The sequence below is a fragment of the Andrographis paniculata genome, unplaced genomic scaffold, assembly GCF_009805555.1.
Source record: "Andrographis paniculata isolate CXL003 unplaced genomic scaffold, ASM980555v1 Contig32END, whole genome shotgun sequence".
NCBI lineage: Eukaryota > Viridiplantae > Streptophyta > Magnoliopsida > Lamiales > Acanthaceae > Andrographis > Andrographis paniculata.
Window position 1 is genome coordinate 6,731,906 of NW_026137565.1, and position 19,074 is coordinate 6,750,979.

The 19,074-nt window shown below is 33.6% G+C and overlaps 4 protein-coding genes across 4 annotated transcripts; 1 reads left to right on the top strand and 3 right to left on the bottom strand.

The window, feature by feature from the left end:
- Nucleotides 1-1,294: 1,294 nt before the first annotated feature.
- LOC127247853 (uncharacterized) lies at nucleotides 1,295-2,449 on the bottom strand. The gene has a single exon (XM_051269896.1). The coding sequence runs from the start codon at nucleotides 2,207-2,209 to the stop codon at nucleotides 1,505-1,507; it is 705 nt and encodes a 234-aa protein (XP_051125853.1). The 5' UTR covers nucleotides 2,210-2,449; the 3' UTR covers nucleotides 1,295-1,504.
- Nucleotides 2,450-5,294: 2,845 nt separating this feature from the next.
- Nucleotides 5,295-7,183, bottom strand: LOC127247901 (myosin-3-like). The gene is made up of 5 exons (XM_051269987.1): nucleotides 6,657-7,183; nucleotides 6,439-6,562; nucleotides 6,274-6,341; nucleotides 6,003-6,191; nucleotides 5,295-5,914 (listed from the first exon to the last, which is right to left on the bottom strand). The coding sequence occupies exons 1-5, from the start codon at nucleotides 6,873-6,875 to the stop codon at nucleotides 5,531-5,533; spliced, it is 984 nt and encodes a 327-aa protein (XP_051125944.1). The 5' UTR covers nucleotides 6,876-7,183; the 3' UTR covers nucleotides 5,295-5,530.
- Nucleotides 7,184-10,046: 2,863 nt separating this feature from the next.
- On the top strand, nucleotides 10,047-12,889 carry LOC127247118 (uncharacterized). The gene is made up of 7 exons (XM_051268834.1): nucleotides 10,047-10,361; nucleotides 10,520-10,595; nucleotides 10,774-10,889; nucleotides 11,822-11,961; nucleotides 12,098-12,245; nucleotides 12,330-12,486; nucleotides 12,579-12,889. Exons 2-7 carry the CDS (start codon nucleotides 10,580-10,582, stop codon nucleotides 12,668-12,670), a joined length of 669 nt encoding a protein of 222 aa, XP_051124791.1. The 5' UTR covers nucleotides 10,047-10,361; nucleotides 10,520-10,579; the 3' UTR covers nucleotides 12,671-12,889.
- A 435-nt stretch (nucleotides 12,890-13,324) lies between these two features.
- LOC127247537 (calmodulin-binding protein 60 B-like) lies at nucleotides 13,325-18,137 on the bottom strand. The gene is made up of 8 exons (XM_051269415.1): nucleotides 17,605-18,137; nucleotides 17,089-17,164; nucleotides 16,434-16,492; nucleotides 15,432-15,925; nucleotides 15,176-15,336; nucleotides 14,847-15,050; nucleotides 14,345-14,579; nucleotides 13,325-14,203 (listed from the first exon to the last, which is right to left on the bottom strand). The coding sequence occupies exons 1-8, from the start codon at nucleotides 17,706-17,708 to the stop codon at nucleotides 13,683-13,685; spliced, it is 1,854 nt and encodes a 617-aa protein (XP_051125372.1). The 5' UTR covers nucleotides 17,709-18,137; the 3' UTR covers nucleotides 13,325-13,682.
- Nucleotides 18,138-19,074: the final 937 nt, after the last annotated feature.

Sequence of the window (19,074 nt, forward strand, 5' to 3'; positions counted from 1 at the left end):
TATTTTTAAAAATGATAAATTAGAACGGATTAAAATAAAATAAAAAAACACTCCCTCCGTCCCAAATACCGTGTCTGCTACACAGTAGATACGGTATTTTAGGAATGGTGTAATTAGTAGATAATTAAGAATGTATTAGTGAAAATAATTACCCTATACTATAAATAATTATAAATTAAGGTTAAAATAACTAATTAGTTTAATTAAAATTAAAAAAAGTTAAAAAATTTAAAATGAGATTAAAGTGTGTAATCATTTTCCAAAAAAGGAAAATGACATAGTACGTGGGACGGACAGAAACGACAACGTGGACATGGTATCTGGTACGAAGAAAGTAACATTTTGTGTAAAATGTAAAATGAAAGGATAATATATTTAATGTGATATTATCTTTTAAAAAACAATAAATAATATCGTATTTTTAAAAATAGTGCGTAAACCAAAGTCCACTAAACTATTTTTGAAATTACTGAAAAACTCCTCTACAAGCTGGTAGAATAATTTAAATCATGAATTATAGGGAAATTGAATATATTGGAAAAAACTGATTGATTAGAATTTTGAGTCTTTGACAGAAATTAAAGCCGGAAATTCCGACTCTTGTACTCCATTGATGGCAAATTATATTTTTAAAATAAAAAATTACTACTATCAAAATAAAAGTTAATTAAATAGAATATTCTTTTCGTTACATAATAAATATTTATTATTTTATTTTAGTTTTTCTCGTAACAAAGTATCATATAACTATAGTATCGGTTAGCATTACAAATACATTTACAATTTACAGTATATTACACAAATATTATTATTTTTATATTATACATACTAATAAAATTATTTTAGTAATTTTTATTTTATTCCTATTAAATTTTAATATAATATTAATATTTTTTAAAATAATTTGTAAAAATAAATGAATAATTAATTATAAAAAAGATTGAGCCACCCGTGGGATCGAATGAATGTCTTTCATATGTCAAATCCATTTCTGTAGAAACGCTATCTTGGCAACCAAAACACGTTTTCACATGTGAAATGCGCTTCCCTAATGCCACGTGTCCCAACCTCAGACCATGATTATGCAAAGTGCTGTCCCAAGTGCAAAAAAGTTACAAAAATAACCACTACTTTTTTGGAGACTTTAGGCTTTATGGTATGGACCAAAAACTTAAAAAAGAGACCTTTCTTTTAAGGCCGAATGAATTATTAAGGCGATGTAACTTACATTTAAATTTTATTTTTAATATTATTTACTTATAATAATCTTTTTTTAAAATTTATATTAGCTTGTACATAAACTGTATGTGAAAAATCAATTAAGAAGGTGAGATATTGTGAGGGACAGATGAGACATTTTCTCACGATGAATGTGTAAATAAGTATCTTTGGATTTAGTCCCTAAATTTAATTGTTTAATAGTACACACGGTAAAACCTCAATTTAGTAAAAAAAATCAGGGACGTATCGGAAAACTTTACCAAAACCTCGCCGGGAATCCACGTCATACCGCCGGAGAAAGATCGATCTCGATCAGATTCTCCTCGTCGGCGACGTCCCCGTCCATTCTGCTCTTCCCGTCCAACTCAATCTCTATCAAACCCTCTGCAGCTTCATCATCTTCTTTCTCCCATCGGAAACAGCCACTCTCCGGCGAGTAACTGTATCCACTCTCCGGAAAATCTCCCTCCGACGAAGAGTCCCCGTCCGATTCGGGGAAAAACAACGACAACGTCGCGTATTTCTGAATTATATTCCTTTCCGACTCCCTCGTCTCCTCCGCGTCGCCGTCGTCTCCTTCGTCGTATTCCTCGTAGATAACCTCCAGCGGAGCTCTCACATCCCATTCCACGAATGGTTCCGGGTCGGGTATGGATCCGGAGCAGGGTCCAATTTCCATAACCGGTTGGATCCGACTGCAATTATCACAATCCGGATGATGATCAGGAATCTGCTCCGGCGACAATTGGGCGGCGCCGGAACTGAGCGGCGGCTCGAAATCGGATATTTCTGAAATCCGCGACTGCGCGGCGCCGAGTCTGAGAAGGTAGAGTAAGAGAATCAAAGTGGTGAGAACGACGGGGGAGAACACGAACTGGATGAAAACCAGAAAAGGGAAATAGATGAATAAAACAGTGTAGAGAGCCACGATGGTCGAGCAGAGAGAATCTGTCGATATAAATCGTACGGATCTCTCCAGAAAGTCCATGGCGCCGGCCGGCCGCCGGGAAGACGACGACGACGACGACGATATATAAAAATTACAGCCAAACAAAAGAAAAGGGTTTCAGAATTCAGAGCTCGGAAAATGGCGATCATTTAAGTTATGTGTTGAGTACATAAAGAGCTTCGAATCGATCTCAATAAATAATCGCTGCATTTGCACAGATAATGATTGAAATCTGTATGAATTTGGGCGAAGAAGAAGAAGATGATGAATGTGTACAAAAGGCATGACGATGGAAATTGGAAGAGTTTTTAGTGTGGATGTTTGGGAGATTCGGGTAGCTACGGTCCTGGTCTTCGGATCCTAACAAATTTCCGCCGTCGATAGGCGAAGGGAACCCGATCTATTACCGTTCTTCAATCCAGGATTTTTAGTCCGGGACTTATGGTTAAAGGGTGACTGATATGGAATGACTATTCTGTGAATGTGGACTGCCTGCGGCTGATTTAAATGGTCACAGTCTTAAATAAAACAATTTTATTATTTAAAATAAAATAAAATTAGATGGGCAATAATTTTTGGACTATGATTGGAAAATTCATTAAACGTATTGTCATCCCAAAAAGTAAAAAAAATAAGGTAATAATAATTCGATAGATGAAATAGATCAACGAACAAATTTGGGGTTTTGACAAAGTTAGGGAAAATTAGACACAATCGAAGCATTAAAATCTCACTAATATTAGGAATTATTATTATTATAAGAAATACGTAACAAGTTTGGAACTCTCTAAAATGCAAAAATGATAAATTAAAGCTAAGTCTCAATCAAAATAAGTATAGATTTTATATGGTCATCCTGCCCTACAGATATCTATTCTACCCAAAAATATTGCATATAAATAGAATATTACATTTTTAGCATAACTGAACCTTAGGTGTAGTTTTTAAAATGAAATATATAGTATATCTTTTAATTAAAAATATAATGTCATACTATTTTGAATCAAAAAATAAATTTTATATTACATGATACGAAAAATGCAAAAAAATAAAAATAAATAAATAATGTTGTATAACTAATTAATCAAAACACAGAGACAGTTATGCCATTGACCATTGCTGTATGTTATTGGGTTCCTAAGGGAACTCAATAATGCTTGTTTGTGTATGTGTGTGAATCCTAAAATTGAATGCATCAAGACAAGTATTGAAGAAGATGTCGGAATGAGACGAAATTAATTGATCACCATGTAATAATCAAGAAGCAGATATATATATATATATATATATTATCCACCAAATTTTGTTTGCCAGGGCAATGATACAATCATCACATTTGGTGGTACCCCAAACTGTTGGTTAAATTTAATTTCTACGTAATCTATCTGCATGTGGTGACAAATTAAATTAAATGGATCGACACACCACATGCATGCATATAGTACAAGGATCAGATTATGCACAATGCAAATTTTCATCCAAAAATATGAAAATAATAGGAGAAAATAGAATTACATCGATATAATAAATTAACCTGCGAAAATTAATGAATTCTATACATATATATATACTTTTCCGAGAAATGTTTGTACACTATCAAGATAATTAGCAGCCAAATGAATTTAATTAATTTACACAATGCAACCTTATATTTATTTTACAAATTTGTTACTATTATACACACAGTTTACAAATTCAACTTATCAAACTTACTAGTCGATATTTCTTCATGTCACAATAATATATATATATTTTTTTTACTGTCAATATAATATCATATTAATTAATTAATTAATTAATATACGTATTCATCAAGTGCAACAAATACTCTTAATAAATAAACAATGATAGCACCCAATAATTTATAACGAATTTGTATGTGTGCTTGTATTTATCTAATTAGTTGCCAGCCCTTTAATTTGTTTAATAATAATAATAATAATAATATTAATAATAATAATATGTATGTATGTATAGTCCAGCGGTCTGAAGATCATGAGACAGACGTTCAAAAGATGGGCCTCGGATTTGTCGAATCTAATAAAAGCATTGAGGGGTTTCTGGAAAACAAGGGACAGAGTGATCAGTGGCTAGCTTATGGATGAATGGATACGATCATCCTAACCCAAGATTGAATTCATCCACGCCGTCCATTCAATCAATACTCCGGCCCAGGCCCCAACTGTTATTATTAATTAGCTGTAAGAACAAAGTGATGGGCACATGCACAAGCTCGATCGTGCGTGTCATCTATGGCTGGACACACACACACACACACAAATATATATATATATTGATATATATGATATATCACATGGGATTTGGGCCATAGTGATCCCACCTTAATGGCTTAATTAAGACAGTGATTGCGTAAGGGTAAAGAAGTAAAAGCCTCATTCTTAATATCACAAGTCTAGGCTTAATTTTAATTTTTAATATTTTATTTTGTTTTTAGTTTGATTTCTATTATTTAATACCCAACTATCATAACTTTTTATAAGAATACAATATTTCATATCATAAAATATCACATTTTTACTATTAGTGAAGCCTTTTTTTTTTTTTTCTTCAAATTAATAAACAAACTAATTAGTTATTTATTTTAATTATTTGCTTAGTATCGAACTTAATTTGCATGTTGTTAAGTTCACTCGAAAGTTTTTCAAAGGGCAACTAAAAGGTAGTTGCTACATATCTCCCTAGAGATATATTAAGGTTAGTCCCGCTAACGAAGAAACTTTCAGGCTGCATTAAAATTAAATTTAAAATTTTGTAAAATATCAGCTTAGAAAAGTAAGTTAATAATGTATTTAATTATATACTTTCTCCATCTAATTTTTATTGTCTTAAAAATATATTTGTACGATTTTTTAGGTGATTATTTTTTGTTCTGAATTGACAAATTTGTCCTTGATTGTACAGTAGAGATTAAAAGTAATAAATGAATGAAAGATAAAAATGTAAAATTTGTATTTTAAAAAAGATAGAACGATAATTATTGGACGTCCGAAATAAATAAATAGGACATTAGTTTGTGGACGGAGAAAGTATTAGTCGCGTTTCACTAATATAGAATGAGCTTAATAATGATTACAATGCAAGCTACAGTATGATTAGATTTTACAGTTAATTATATAAGAAATCAAATTAAAGTGTGACTAAGGTACATGTATGAAATTAGGCACATTCCAATGCATGTGCACGCAAAAGTTTATTATTATTATTATTATCGTCATAAAAAAAAAAGTTTATTATTATAAATTTAAAATCAATATAGTTGTGAATATTTAAATTAAAAATAGTGCTTCATATGTAAATATTGAAAGCAATAATAATTAAAAAAAATAAAAAATAAATAAATTATCTTCCCCACCAGCGGTGCTTTTTGTGGGGTTGAGAATTTCGTGGGAGCTTTCTAATGGCAGACTGAGCCTCCCTGAGCTGTTTGGCGTAGTCCTTTTTCCAGGCTTTGAATCTGTAGTTGAGTCTGCAGAGCTCCTCCTGAGGATGCAGTGTAAGAACATTAATCTGATCCTCTTTCCGAACATCACTGTCGTCGTCGTCATCAATATCATCATCACAACCACAAGGACCGATCATCAATGGCAGATCCATTACCAATGCTCCATTGCCATTGCCATTGCCATTGCCATTGCTGCGGGTATCATCATCGTCCAGATTGTATTTTCTGAACCTGATTTCTCGACGTGGCTGCGTTTTGGGTGCAGCAGCCTGCAGACATTTCTGTGGATTGGATTCGAGAGTTATACTTATTACAGTGTAAGAAATAAGAATGTATGTAATTTCAGTAATTAATCTGTAATTGTCTGACTTGGATGTGCAGCAACTGATCCTGCCACGTCATCTCCATGGACTTCATCCTTTCCTCCACAAGCTCCCATTTCTTCTCCATTTCCTTAATCCGTACCTTCAACGCCATGTTCGCCGCCTCCTTCTGCCTCGCTCGAGCCTCCGTCGTCACCACTCGCCTTTGCAGATCCACAAGAACATCGTAACGGACCTGCAATAATTAAACCACCATGGATAAACCCTAAGTGTATATATATATATATTATCCATATATGTATATCCAGTTTTCTGACATTAACGTTCTCTCCAACAACGACTGCTGCCCCAACGCTTTTCCTTCGTGCATTTTCGCCTCGGACAACTGCAGGAATGCAGCACTGATCATTAGCCTATCCGAAAAGATATATAATAGATAGATCGAATCCATTTTCATTTTCAAGACTGCAATTTTTTATTACATGATTGCAGCGCAACTGCTCCTGTTCTTATCTCCTTGTAGCTGCGTCGAACTCTGTGGCCTCTATACCATTTCTGAATCATAATCTGACTTCTCTTCTCCACTGATTTTCCCAATGTTTCGATCTGTAATAATTAAATCAAACATAAGCGAGAATCCTTTCATAATCTCTTGCTCGAAACTCGTCAAAACAATCTCAGATCCAACTTATTACATTACCCCTTTCTCAGTGCAGCAACCGCCATTGAAGCTTCCATTAAAGCTCGGAGCAGATAAATCAGAACTCAATTTTTGGAAGTGAATCCGTCGGGCCGGGGGAATACGGGCCCTGGAAACGGGCCTGACGGGCAAAGCTGGGGGAATGTCTTCGGGCTCGGGCTGATCCTCCAGCTGCTGAATCTTCTCCAGCATCAGCTCCAGGGAGCTGCGACAAGCCATGGAAGTTGTGGAAAATGACAAATTTCAGATATGCCATGAAATTGCCATATCCGAATTGAAACCCTTGAAAGGAACAGACAGTCAATCAATCTGGTGTGACGGCGACCTGTCCGAAATGTTCCCTATTCACTTTGGCTTGGCTTTTCTGGGCAATGTAATGAAGGCACTGCACTGTACGCACTGGAGGGATAGGAACCGGAGAAAAGAGAGGTGTCCCTTCTTCTCTGACTGTCAGGACAGCTTTATCTGTGTCGCAATTTCTTGGGTTTGTAGGTCATCGTTTTGTAACGTTGTACTAATTGGGTTAGTAATATATACTGAATTACTGTTCGAGTATTATAGCAGTTGAAGCTGTGATTGTTCGATCTTGTTCTTCTTACAGTTGCTGTAATAATGGGGATCTGTGTTCGTGGAACTCATCATCAGACCATTCTATGTGTTTTGGAACTCCAAGGTGTTGGGATCCCGGTGTGATTTGAAGCATTGTTTTTAGCGTCTCCGGAGTTGAGATCCGGGTCTTCGTTGGAAATGCGTCCGTTGCAGGGGAGGGTGGGTTAAATGATGAAAGCCTGACTCCATTGATAACCCCACTAGACTAGGGAGCTCATAATTAAAGAGAATATTTAATAAAAATTCAATTTTGTGATTGATTATACGAATGAAGAATATATATTTATATAATCCGTTACTATATAGTATATAAGTATTAAATTCAACTCTAGTATTGTTATTTAAAACACAATTTGATTTTTTTTTTTAATTTAATTTATAGTGTGGTAATATTTTTGTGTCCCCCGAAATGGTGCCAATGAAATGATAACTTCATTAAAGTGAGGCATGTCACGTGCTATCACATTCATTGCCCTCTCGTCTGCAATTCTCCTGTTAAACTTTAGCTCCATGTGCAATGGGGACACCCACCTAGGTTGTGATATTTTCTATAGCAACTATTGCAACAAGTAATTTTAATATATACAATTGTATTTATATTAATGATTTCTGTAAAGCTAAAAAATTTAATATATATATATATAATATTCTAAAAAGCTACTGCTATGACCAATAATAAACTCAATTTATCATAAAAAATAAATCACTTTATTTCTTTATCTATCATGAAAAAATAAATCTATTTTTTTTTATATATATATAATTTTAAAAGAAAAAAAAATACACAATTTGTTACAACGGAATGGTTCCAACTTAAAACCAATTGATGATAAGTGGCACATCCAATATGAGATACTTAACACAATTATTAAAAAGGTGTAAAATAATAAAAAATACTTTTTTTTTCCCGAGGACATAAGAAATAAAATTAAGCAAAAAAAAAAAAAAAAAAGGAAAATACTTCATTAGGCCTCTACAAAATAATAGGCCTAAATTTATATGGCCCTACTATGGAATTAAGCCCATCATGGCTTCATAAAATGGGCTGAGCAATAAAAAGCCCGCATTATATTTTATTATTTACATTACACATAAATTCAAAATTATAATTATTTACATTAATAAAATAACCTCAATTAAATTTCACATATTTTCTCGCCCGATCATTTTAAGAGCGATATAATTAGTAAAATTGAATCGCATATTGTGTCGATTGAAATTGTGCATCCATTGGATTGATTGCAATTATTTTTGTTAAATTAGTTGTGATTATTTTTGTGTTTGCTCTAAGTTGCTTAATTTATAAAATAGACAATATATATAAAAGTAAATAAAGTTTATATATTTAGTTTTTTTTTAAAAAAAAATCCAAAGTTAATATTTTTTTTATATACAATTTAATTAAAATACGTATTTTCTCTCATAAAATATACATCAAAATACTATTTAAACAAAATTTTAAGATAACACACTATTTCAAACCATAATAGGGCAAAGCCAAGTTTATGTTCATTTGTGTAAATAAATATAATAGCATGATATTATTTTTCTATCCACAAAAATTATGATATTATTATTATTATTATTATTATTATTATTATTATTATTATTATTATTATTATTATTATTATTATTTATGTCCATTCTATCTATAATAAAAAGTTTTATCTACTCTTAATTTTATTAATTTTCTTATAACAAAAGTAATAATTATTGTCACTATTCTTTTAATTTATTTTACTATTATTATCAACTCTTAAATAAATTACTTATAATATCCATTTTATTGTTTTGTCTGTTTTATTTTGATATTCATATATTATTATTTTTTAAATTTTTCGTATTTAACCAAAATTACATAATTTTCTTGAACAGATGCAGATTGTAAAGTTAACACAATTACTTAAAAATGACAAAATATTTACCACAACAATAATCCTTAAATTTGCAACTAGGGACAATAATGATAATAATAATAACAAATAGCATTGAATAAATTTCCTAAATTTTGCAATACAATTAACCCCAATAAATAATATTCGAACAATTAGCATTTTAGGGGAGTAAGTAGGGTGGCTCTGTTTGTTTTGTGGATTTTTATTTTAAATATATTTTTAGATAGTGCATTTCTTTTATATATATTAGTTTTAAAAATAAAATATACATATGTTAACATAATATTTATAATATATGTATTTTATTTATTTATAAAAAAATTAATAATTTAATATAAAATATTATTTTTTATATATCTAATATTTGATATCTATATATATACACTTGTGTATTCTTATACTTCCTCCGTCCAGCTAGAAAATATACATGTTTCCATTTTGGGACATTCAATTACAAAGTAACCATTTAATTAAATACCTTATTTTTTCCACAAATACCCCTACTTTACGTCACATCATTACTTTTATACCAAAAAAGTAAAGACAAAAATGTCATTTCACTACTTTTATCTACCCACTATAATTAAAATACTATTATTCCTTAATCTCCACGACAGAAGTAAATGTATACTTATTTAGTGGACGGAGGGAATATATTTTTTTTCAAAAATACTAAACATATTTTTTTAAAAAAAAAATAAAATTATATATACTCCCCTAGTCTAAAATATAATAGTAGTATTTTACTATTTTTATTTGTGCTAAAACAATACTATTGTATTATATATATAAATTATTTTTTATATTATATACACAATTATGTATCTGTATAAAAAAAAAAATTTCATTCAAATAAAAGGAAAACAAACAGACCCTGTACTTGTTACACAAAGAAATGGCGACGGAAGAAAAACATTTCAAGGTCTTACATATAAATTTCGAGAAGCATCCAAACAAATAAACAGACCTACCTTCCTGGGCACGAAAAAATTTACAGAATATAAACCGGCGTTGTTGCTCGGGGAAGATTGACGGCACGAAGGATTGATACCAACAATAACCCTAATTGAATTCGACAGATTCTCTCGGGCGTCTCCGTCGTCGGTCGGTCTTTGCCAATTCGGATTTAGTGAGTGAGGTTTTTAGCCACTTGATTGGAGCTTTTGGGATTTGTATTGGATTTTCGTCTTTCACCTGCAAGGTTAGGCTCCACTTTCAAAATCTTGCAGTGTTTGGATAGTGATTTGGTTATATCTTCTTAATTTTCGAGTGTGATTTTGATTTCGTGTACGGTTTTCTTTTTAAATTCGAACGGATGCATTCTCAATTCTAATGGATTTGTTCTGATTTGTTTTGTAGCATATAACTTGGATCATCGAGTTCTCAAAACTTTGAAGCATTTGGTTGAATCGAGTCTAAATGGCTGACGACTGGGGTAAATCTTCACCGTTAACTACAGTGTTGTTGAAACAGAAGATTGGATCTTTTCTTATGACTTCTTGTTTCATCGCCTTACAAGTAGCATTTTCATTTGATGTTTGTGCTTGTCGATGAATAATTAAAGATGTTGGATGAATAATGTTAGTTACATTTTAACTCATGTGATGTTTCAGAGGATGAGCCGATTCCAGATCTTCTTGCAAAACCAATCCTACCAAAGAGTAACTGGGATGATGAAGATTTGGATGATGTGAAGGAATCTTGGGAACAAGAAGATGAGCCTGCTCCGGTATATATCTTCAATTTCTATATATAGTCTTCTTAGTGGCTAACCGTTTCTATAGGTCAAAATCAAGTTACATTAAAATTAGTTGTTTTGTTGTAAATCTTCTTGTGCTCCGCTCATGGTACTTTTTTCTACCATTTAGTGTTTATTTTATTATCTTAAGATCATATTATATACAGATTGATGGTGTTTTATTTATCTCTTTGATAAGTGTTTCAAATGTGAACTTTGTTCCCTTCCTCTTCTATCCTCGTAAGGAGACCAATTTGCTAAGATAAAGTGTATCGCCATTGAAAGTCGTATATCCTTTTGTGATAGTATAATGATGGTGTATGTTCTTTGGTTAGATATTTATTAATTTCAGGTAGCCTTTAGAAGAACTATATTGTGTACATCAAACAAGAATGCAGGAAAATACATTTTTGTTCATAGTATATTGAAAATTCTTGATTTATGCTTCCAAGGAACGGTTATCAGGAATAACACATTTCGAAAGTATATTTTATCAGTAAAGGTGGATCATTAATTAGTCTTTGTGCTCATCCATTTTGTTCTTCTTGTAGTGATTGTCAATTTAACTTTTAGCAGCTATTGTTCCACACCACCAGTTAAATGAAGATTCATTTCTCCTGCAGAAATTGCCCATTTTTATTCTTTATTTAATGACATATCTATAATATGGCCTGAAAGATACATAAAGCTAGTTCAGGAGTATGAATGGATTCATGAATTTGTTCTAAGAGTTTCTGGTTGATTGGAAGTAAACTATAAGGCTTTCTTTACATTTTTTGAAATGCCTCGTTTACTCTTGCTTGTCGATTTTTCTTAGCAGAGAATTCTGAACTACTGTGCCCCCCATGTCATTCTATGATAAATTGATTGGGTCTTCTCTTTGTTAAATTTAAATTTTATAACATTTTACGTAATGTGGTCAGGCACCTAAAACAGAGCCTCCGCCCCCCGAAAAAACACCTAAGAAGGCTGCAGCAAAACCCGGAGACAAGAAAGAGAAAACTCATCAACCAGCAAAAGAAACACTTTTGGATCCTGTAGAAGAAAAACTTCGCCAACAGAGGTTCGTATGTGTTATATTTGAGTAGTGCTACATAACAAATTCATCAACTTGATCAAATTTAAGATCACTAGTCTTCTGATATAGTCAATATTCTGTCTCACTAAATTTAAAATATCGTTTCATTTCGTTCATACAGGCTTGTCGAAGAAGCTGATTTCAAGTCTACTGCCGAATTGTTTGCGAAGAAGGGTGATGAGAAGACAATAGACAATTTTATTCCTAAAACTGAAAGTGACTTTGCAGAGTATGCAGAACTTATTTCATATAAACTTCGTCCGTACGAGGTTCATGGCAGTCCCCGAATTTATTCTATTCCATCGATTATTTACTACCTTAGAATCACAATCTGTTCATTTCCTCCATTACAGAAAAGTTTTCACTACGTTGGATTGCTCAAGGCTGTAATGAGGCTGTCTTCGACTTCTTTAAAAGGCGCAGATGTTAAAGAGCTTGCCTCTTCCATCACTGCAATTGCCAACGAAAAGATCAAGGCAGAAAAAGAAGCTAATACCGGCAAAAAGAAAGGTCTGCCAATTCTCCATTTCGACATATCAGGCTGATTCATGTTCATCGTTTCCCACAATGTATGTATAAAGTTTCCCTATCCTTGCCTTCAGGTGGGAAGAAAAAGCAGCTGCTTGTTGACAAGCCAGACGACGATGTGGCTATGGGAACCTATGAAGATTATGACGATTATGATTTTATGTGAGTTTCCATCCGCGATGATTCGATTTCCAAATTTTTGAGTCGCTAGAGTTCACAAATATGGAGAATTTCTGCTGTCCTTCTTCCACAACTCAGATATATGAACTAAAAATTTTGGTGTGTGGAGTGGAGCATTGCTATATGTCTTCAGCTTCTGCTACTTTACAACCGGGACTTATTCGACTTTATTTTTCTACTTTCTTATTATTGTCTATAGCTTTTCTATTTAAGTGCTTTTGGATCTGATAATGGTATTTAGGGCTGATCATTCGGTTTTTCAGTTCGGATTTCACCAAATCCGAATCGATCCAAAAATCCAAATTTTTAGCACAAACTAATCCGAACATTCGAAAATCCAAAATCCGAACTACAAAATCTAAACTGAACCGAAATAATCCGATTCTATATTTTGTGTGATTTTTTTAAATTTTAAATTTTATTTCATTTCTTATAATTGTTTTATAATATATAACATATATAATAAATAAAAAAATAAATTAATATATAGTTAATAATTTTTACTTATTATTTCATCGAATATTAAATATATATATATTAAAAAAATTATATCTTGGATTGGTTCGAAGTTTTAGTATACCAATGCGAAAATCCAAAATATATATCCAAAAATCCACAAAAAATCAAACCAAAATTTAAATTTCAATGGTAATTTTCGGATATTTTACTCATCTCTAATGGGTATTAGAACAAGAAGCATGCCGTTCATGAGTGTACACTAGAATGCATACATGATGTTTTAGAGACCAAAATGACTTACAAGTTAGAACAATACATAATACTATTATGTTCCTTTGAGGAGCTAAAGTTTTGTCGAAAGGACTAGATGCTTGTCTATACTGATCGATCTCTAATTTACACCGGGTAAATTGGAAAAGGAATCGAAGAATCTATGCTGATAAAAAAGGGTTAAGCACAACAACCTGTAATGAGAAGTATAAAACCACACTGGCTCCCTGAAAATTTGCTTTCAGATATGCCGCGAAAAAGAGGTGTACCTACAGTTCGTCGAGCTCCACAATTTGTGCTCGTCTCTCAGCAGCTTTCTTCCTGACGAAAATGCCCCATCTCAGAGCTGCTTTTAGCTTCAGCCAACCGACAACTGCTTTTCCTGACGAGCGCTTGCTGTCCTCTTCAAAAATGAAGTTTGACGGAGTGAAAGGTGTGTAAGCTGAGAACCCGTAGTTGTTGTCATTGTCGCCGGCGTTGAATGCGCTGTGTCCTTGCCCTCCCATGCTATAGAGGCAAAGTAGGTGCTGCATGTCTTCATTTTGAAGCATTTCGTGACTTCTTGTGCGGATTTCGTCTACTGGAATGTCTTCGAATCCCCCGTTGGTGTAAGTATGATTTGTTGAGGTAGAGGCAAGTGCCAGCGAGTTTTCGCTTCCATGTTGTTGCCCTGAATGGATCAGCTGGTGATTCTGTGGGGAGTATGAAGCGCCGGCTAACTCTGCCGCGACATTGAGGTTCATGTTTTGTGGTGGCATAGGGTATCGACTTCCAATGTTGTCATTGTAACCTTAGCAAAAGATCGAAAAAACTATGGTTAGAGCTGCGTATAAGCAAAACATACAATCACTGTAATATGGAGGATGGAGGAAAGAATGCTTCAAAAGGGAAGACTTTGCAACAAATCATGAAGAATCGAAAATAAGCTTACCTCCAATTCCCAATCCTGAGTTCATGGATGGATGCTGAGGAGGAATTGAAGGTGGGAGACTAGGTAAAGTGTGATGTTCGAAAGAGTCTGCCGGAGCATGTGTCGGTTTTTTGGTGGCATTTGGTGAAGCATCCGAGCTTTTATTTTGACCTAAGCCGAGGAGGGATTCACCGTCGTATTCTATGACATGGATCCAGTTTTCGTATGCCTTCTTCACCAATGTGTCGACGAAGCCCTACAATACATAAGAAACATAAGGAACCTGTACAATCCATCCAAATTCAAGTGATATTTCCGGGCTCAAAACTCATCGATAACAAGAAGACTCAAGTTATAGAACTTGTGCTCTCTATAAATGAAACTAAGTTACAGAAGGAAATCGAATGCTTAAGTGTGCTTGGCATCGGCAAGAACTTTCAGTATGAATTCTAATCCACATGAGGTAATATTATCTGAACAATTTCATCTTAAAACTGTGCATCAGACACCACCATTCACTAACCTTCTGGCTGTCGGAGAGTGAATCAACTGAATGATACTGCCCGCCGGAGATCAACCCAATCAGTACATAGATATTGTTAAAAACAACCCCCACATTCCTTAGCTCGTCAGGATAGTAAACGTAAAGTTTTCCACTCAGCACGCATGTCTTTGCATGATCAACAAGGCTTTCCCACATCTTATTTGACATTCCACTTCCCAAAATCTGAAATAATTAGAACGGATTCATGGTGGACGGGCAGAAATATATATATATATATATGTCTATATAAATGGAGAATATCTGTTGATCGGAACATTGTGTTGAGTGTGTATATATATATATCTCACATTTCTTAGTTGTGATGGATCTCTCATTACAAGCCGCAGAAAATCTTCTACAGTCTTTATTCCAGCTTTATTAAGCCTCTTGTGAAATGAGCCATCTTTCCCAATCTTCTCCAGCCTCCAGACTTCATCAGTCAGTGCAGGAGGATAATGCTTCTTATATACTAAAGAATAAGAAAAACACAGATTTAGCACTCGTTGGATGGATGGATAAGGAAAGAGGATAAGTATTGAATTTCTGTCTTGAAAATAAGCTTACATTCTCCCCTATGATCCTTGACCGTAAAGGCATCTGTTTTTGCTTCACGAATTCGATATCCCTCAGCATTACTTGAAGCAACTTTCAGACCGAGCCTAAATTTTCTGCTTCTAATCCAACTAGAGTTGTCGGTAAATGTTAGCTCCCCTAACGTTCCCACACCTTCTCTTAAAGCCACTTGCAAGTCCCCAGTTAGAAGTGGTCTCTTCCCCTCACGCTCTCTTACTATATGTGACTCGAATTCTTCCTGAGACCAGCCATCATCATCTTCATTGTTGAAGTCACCTTCAAGCACAACTATATCTAATTTCAGAGACGACTCTGGTCCTGATGTTACGACTTGACCAGTGTTTGCATCAAGCAACACCACATGGATTGAGGTACCCTGCTCTCCCTCAACTTTTCCTCCAGTAAATAGAGGAAGTGAAAGCTTGGACCTGAACTGAAGCTGCAAACTTCGTCCATCAGAGCCCTCAATTCTTTTTGGAGAGACCCTGCATATTTAGTCGGGGTGAATAATGTGAGTTATAAGCAACTTAAGACTGAAAGATTACAAAGGAACATAAATAAATTAATAAAGACTATGCATGCAGACAAGTCATTTCAGAGATGCTCTAGTTCAAAGGTAGAGCGGTAGTTCGGACAAATGCCTATAGACTCGATAATCAAATTTGATAAAACCGAATAGAACTGAAGATATCTTAATCAGTTGGGATCCTGGGATGAATTTATATTTTAAGGACATGTTGACAACAAAATGATTATGCTAATAAAATTGCATGATCAATAGATAATTCATCTAACAATATAATCATACTGCTTAAAAACTAGTAGAATCAAACAGAACATGCAATTTATTGAACCATATGGTCATTTTATTGATAGCTACATAAAATTGTATGTCAGTAGCTGATCTGAGCCTTAAGTCTCTGAGCCTCATAAGAATTTCTATAAATAGCATACGCACAAACAGAGGAAAACACAAAACATCTGAGGTTGTACCTGCCATTTAGTTTAGCGGGACCTAATTTTACCAAGGCTCGCTCCACCTCTTCGCTAACCTGGTAGCAACAAAGGCCGCTAGTTATTAAAAATTATGACATTCATCAGACAATTATATTGAATAAGCAGCAAAGAAAGATGGTTATAACAAACAATGACACACATCACACAATCATATGCAATGAGCAACATTGCAAGAAGCATTCAATTCAGAGAGACTCATAAAAAAGAGTGGCTTTGAGTGCGACGGAGGCCAACCATCAGAAATGCCTCGGTTTTTTTGGTCATATAGATGTTATAAGCATGCTCAAGAATAACCTAAGCCACAACTTTGGTTTATTATAACAAATAAATAACACTGATTGTTTCCGTACCTCATGAAACCTAAGATACTGATATGTTTAACTGCACCAAACACAAGGAACATCGTTTAACCATATGAACCTCAAACAAATTTTGTTGCAAGACCAAAAAAAATGATTGCGAGACCCAAAAAAAAATGATTGCGAGACAGTTATGGTGAACCGAACCGAAGAAATAAGTAAAGACAGTACTCATTAACTTAGGTTGAATGGTTTAGATTTCTTGCATATACATAATCAAGCACTAGGAGAAAAAAGATGGTGATATTGAATTGGATATCTTGTAATCTTACCACTCTTCGAAGAATTGGTTCCAAAGATGAGCAAAGTTTCTGGAGACTGTCCACCTTGAGAGCTTCAATGATGACACTGCAATTGGCCAAGAAACCTCAGTTAAAAAATGCGAATCCCAATTCCCACCCTCTGAAAGGTAAGAAAAACCTGTAGTTTCCCATACCTAATTGCAAGATATGTACACTACACAGTAAATAAGAGGATTTTCTTAGCAACAACATCCATGCGTATACACAAATGGCAACATCAATTGAATTTTCTATACGCTACTGACTTCGCGAGCTGTTTTACTCGATTATATATTAGATACACGAACTGATGAAGTCTCTTTAAATGTGAAGATCGTTGAATAAATTTCACGACATTTTTCTCATGTAAAGAGGTGGAGTCGATGCATCTACTTCGACATCGATAAGTGAATAAGCTTCAAAAACAACGCGAGATCGATCAACATACGCACGATCACACTAGCACAGCCAAAACTCCAAGCGCGTGAGCATATTTTCGATGATTACCTAGCAAGAGCTGGGCGTTTCCGATCAGGCTGACCTTCCTGGCTACTGCCTGGATCCAAACTCCGTTTCTCCCTCGCCGCCATACCGTTAAATCGATTCTGCATCTTTCAACCACGTTTCCGCGAAACTGCCTCCTTAAATACGCTTAATTTAGCAAATGTATATAATGTTTCCTAATCCAGATCAGATCTACTCCAGCAAACCACTGCAGCCGTGAACACGGAACCGAGTTCACCGTCTCAGGCGGAAAGTAGAGAGATTCCGATTGTTGATGATAGAATATAAGGAGTTTGATAAGCGGGAAAAATTGAAACCGCCGGGAACGAGGATAGCAGTTTCGCGGAAGCTTCAGGGCCAGCGTCTCCGAATTTGCGCGGTGACTTCATAGTGATTGCTGATGGCTAATATTAGATGCACTTATGCTATATATCGCTACTTGAGGTTGACTTTTGAATCCAAATCGGACGGCGAATGATCGAGTCACCGGATCGATCGGGACCGTTGATAGCGAAGATCACTGACAGCATGGGCCACGTGATCTATCATTTAAGATCACATCCCCTCTCTCCTCCAGTCTATCAAAATGCGGAAGGAATTCCCGGTGGCGCAGGGTTATCAATATATAATATAAATAAAGAAAACATAATAAAAATATTTTTATTAATTTTTTATAATATAAATATAATGAAATTTATAGGGAAATTTATATAAATATAAAAATATTTTTAAACTATAACACAAAATGTAAATGATGCTATTTTAATGAGGTAATATAATAAATGAATAAATGAATATTAATATATTATAGTATGTTTACGTGTCTAGTGGCAATCCTAACCCCATATGTTCATTTTTTAATTAAAGTATGTTTATGTTGTGTAATGTTAATTTTTGTGTTCTAAAAAATATAATTGATTTTTATTTATATTGCATCGAATAATTATTCAAATTAAAAATTTAAACCAAAGTAAATTGATGATGATATAATAACAATCATTTAAAAGATCCCAAAGATGAGCATTATCAAACCTTATTGAATACTCAAAATTAAAATAATGTCATATTTATACAGTCAACAATAAAATCATTCAATCATTTTCATTACAGCAGCAAAGCAAATAAAATAAAATAAAAAATAAAAAAATAAAAAATAAAAAACATCATAACTAACAAAGGCTAGTATGCCCTTCTCTTCTCCTCGATCAACATGGGTGTGTTTTTTTTTTTTTGCACCAAACTTTCTATTTTTCAGTATTTGGACTTTGTATTCTTAAAAAAATATATTTTTCACAAAATATTTCATCTACATCAAATATTCTTTTATTAATTTGAAAAGATAATTATATATTTTAATTAAATTACTTAATTACTTTAATTTAAATTTATAATTATTTACTATCTTTATTCCACGCCTTTCACACTTTGGGAGGTTTTGGTCCATTAATCTGTATTTTATATTTAAATGATAAT

Coding starts and splice junctions, on each gene's coding strand:
- LOC127247853 (XM_051269896.1), bottom strand. CDS start 2,209: ATGGACTTTCTGGAGAGATCCGTACGATTTATATCGACAGATTCTCTC.
- LOC127247901 (XM_051269987.1), bottom strand. CDS start 6,875: ATGGCTTGTCGCAGCTCCCTGGAGCTGATGCTGGAGAAGATTCAGCAG. Junction 6,342..6,438: donor AGCAGTTGCGCTGCAATCAT/GTAATAAAAAAT, acceptor GCATTCCTGCAG/TTGTCCGAGGCGAAAATGCA. Junction 5,915..6,002: donor ATCAGTTGCTGCACATCCAA/GTCAGACAATTA, acceptor TCCAATCCACAG/AAATGTCTGCAGGCTGCTGC.
- LOC127247118 (XM_051268834.1), top strand. Junction 12,246..12,329: donor ATAAACTTCGTCCGTACGAG/GTTCATGGCAGT, acceptor CCTCCATTACAG/AAAAGTTTTCACTACGTTGG. Junction 12,487..12,578: donor TAATACCGGCAAAAAGAAAG/GTCTGCCAATTC, acceptor CCTTGCCTTCAG/GTGGGAAGAAAAAGCAGCTG.
- LOC127247537 (XM_051269415.1), bottom strand. CDS start 17,708: ATGCAGAATCGATTTAACGGTATGGCGGCGAGGGAGAAACGGAGTTTG. Junction 15,337..15,431: donor CAAGGATCATAGGGGAGAAT/GTAAGCTTATTT, acceptor CTTATTCTTTAG/TATATAAGAAGCATTATCCT. Junction 15,051..15,175: donor ATCCATCACAACTAAGAAAT/GTGAGATATATA, acceptor TAATTATTTCAG/ATTTTGGGAAGTGGAATGTC.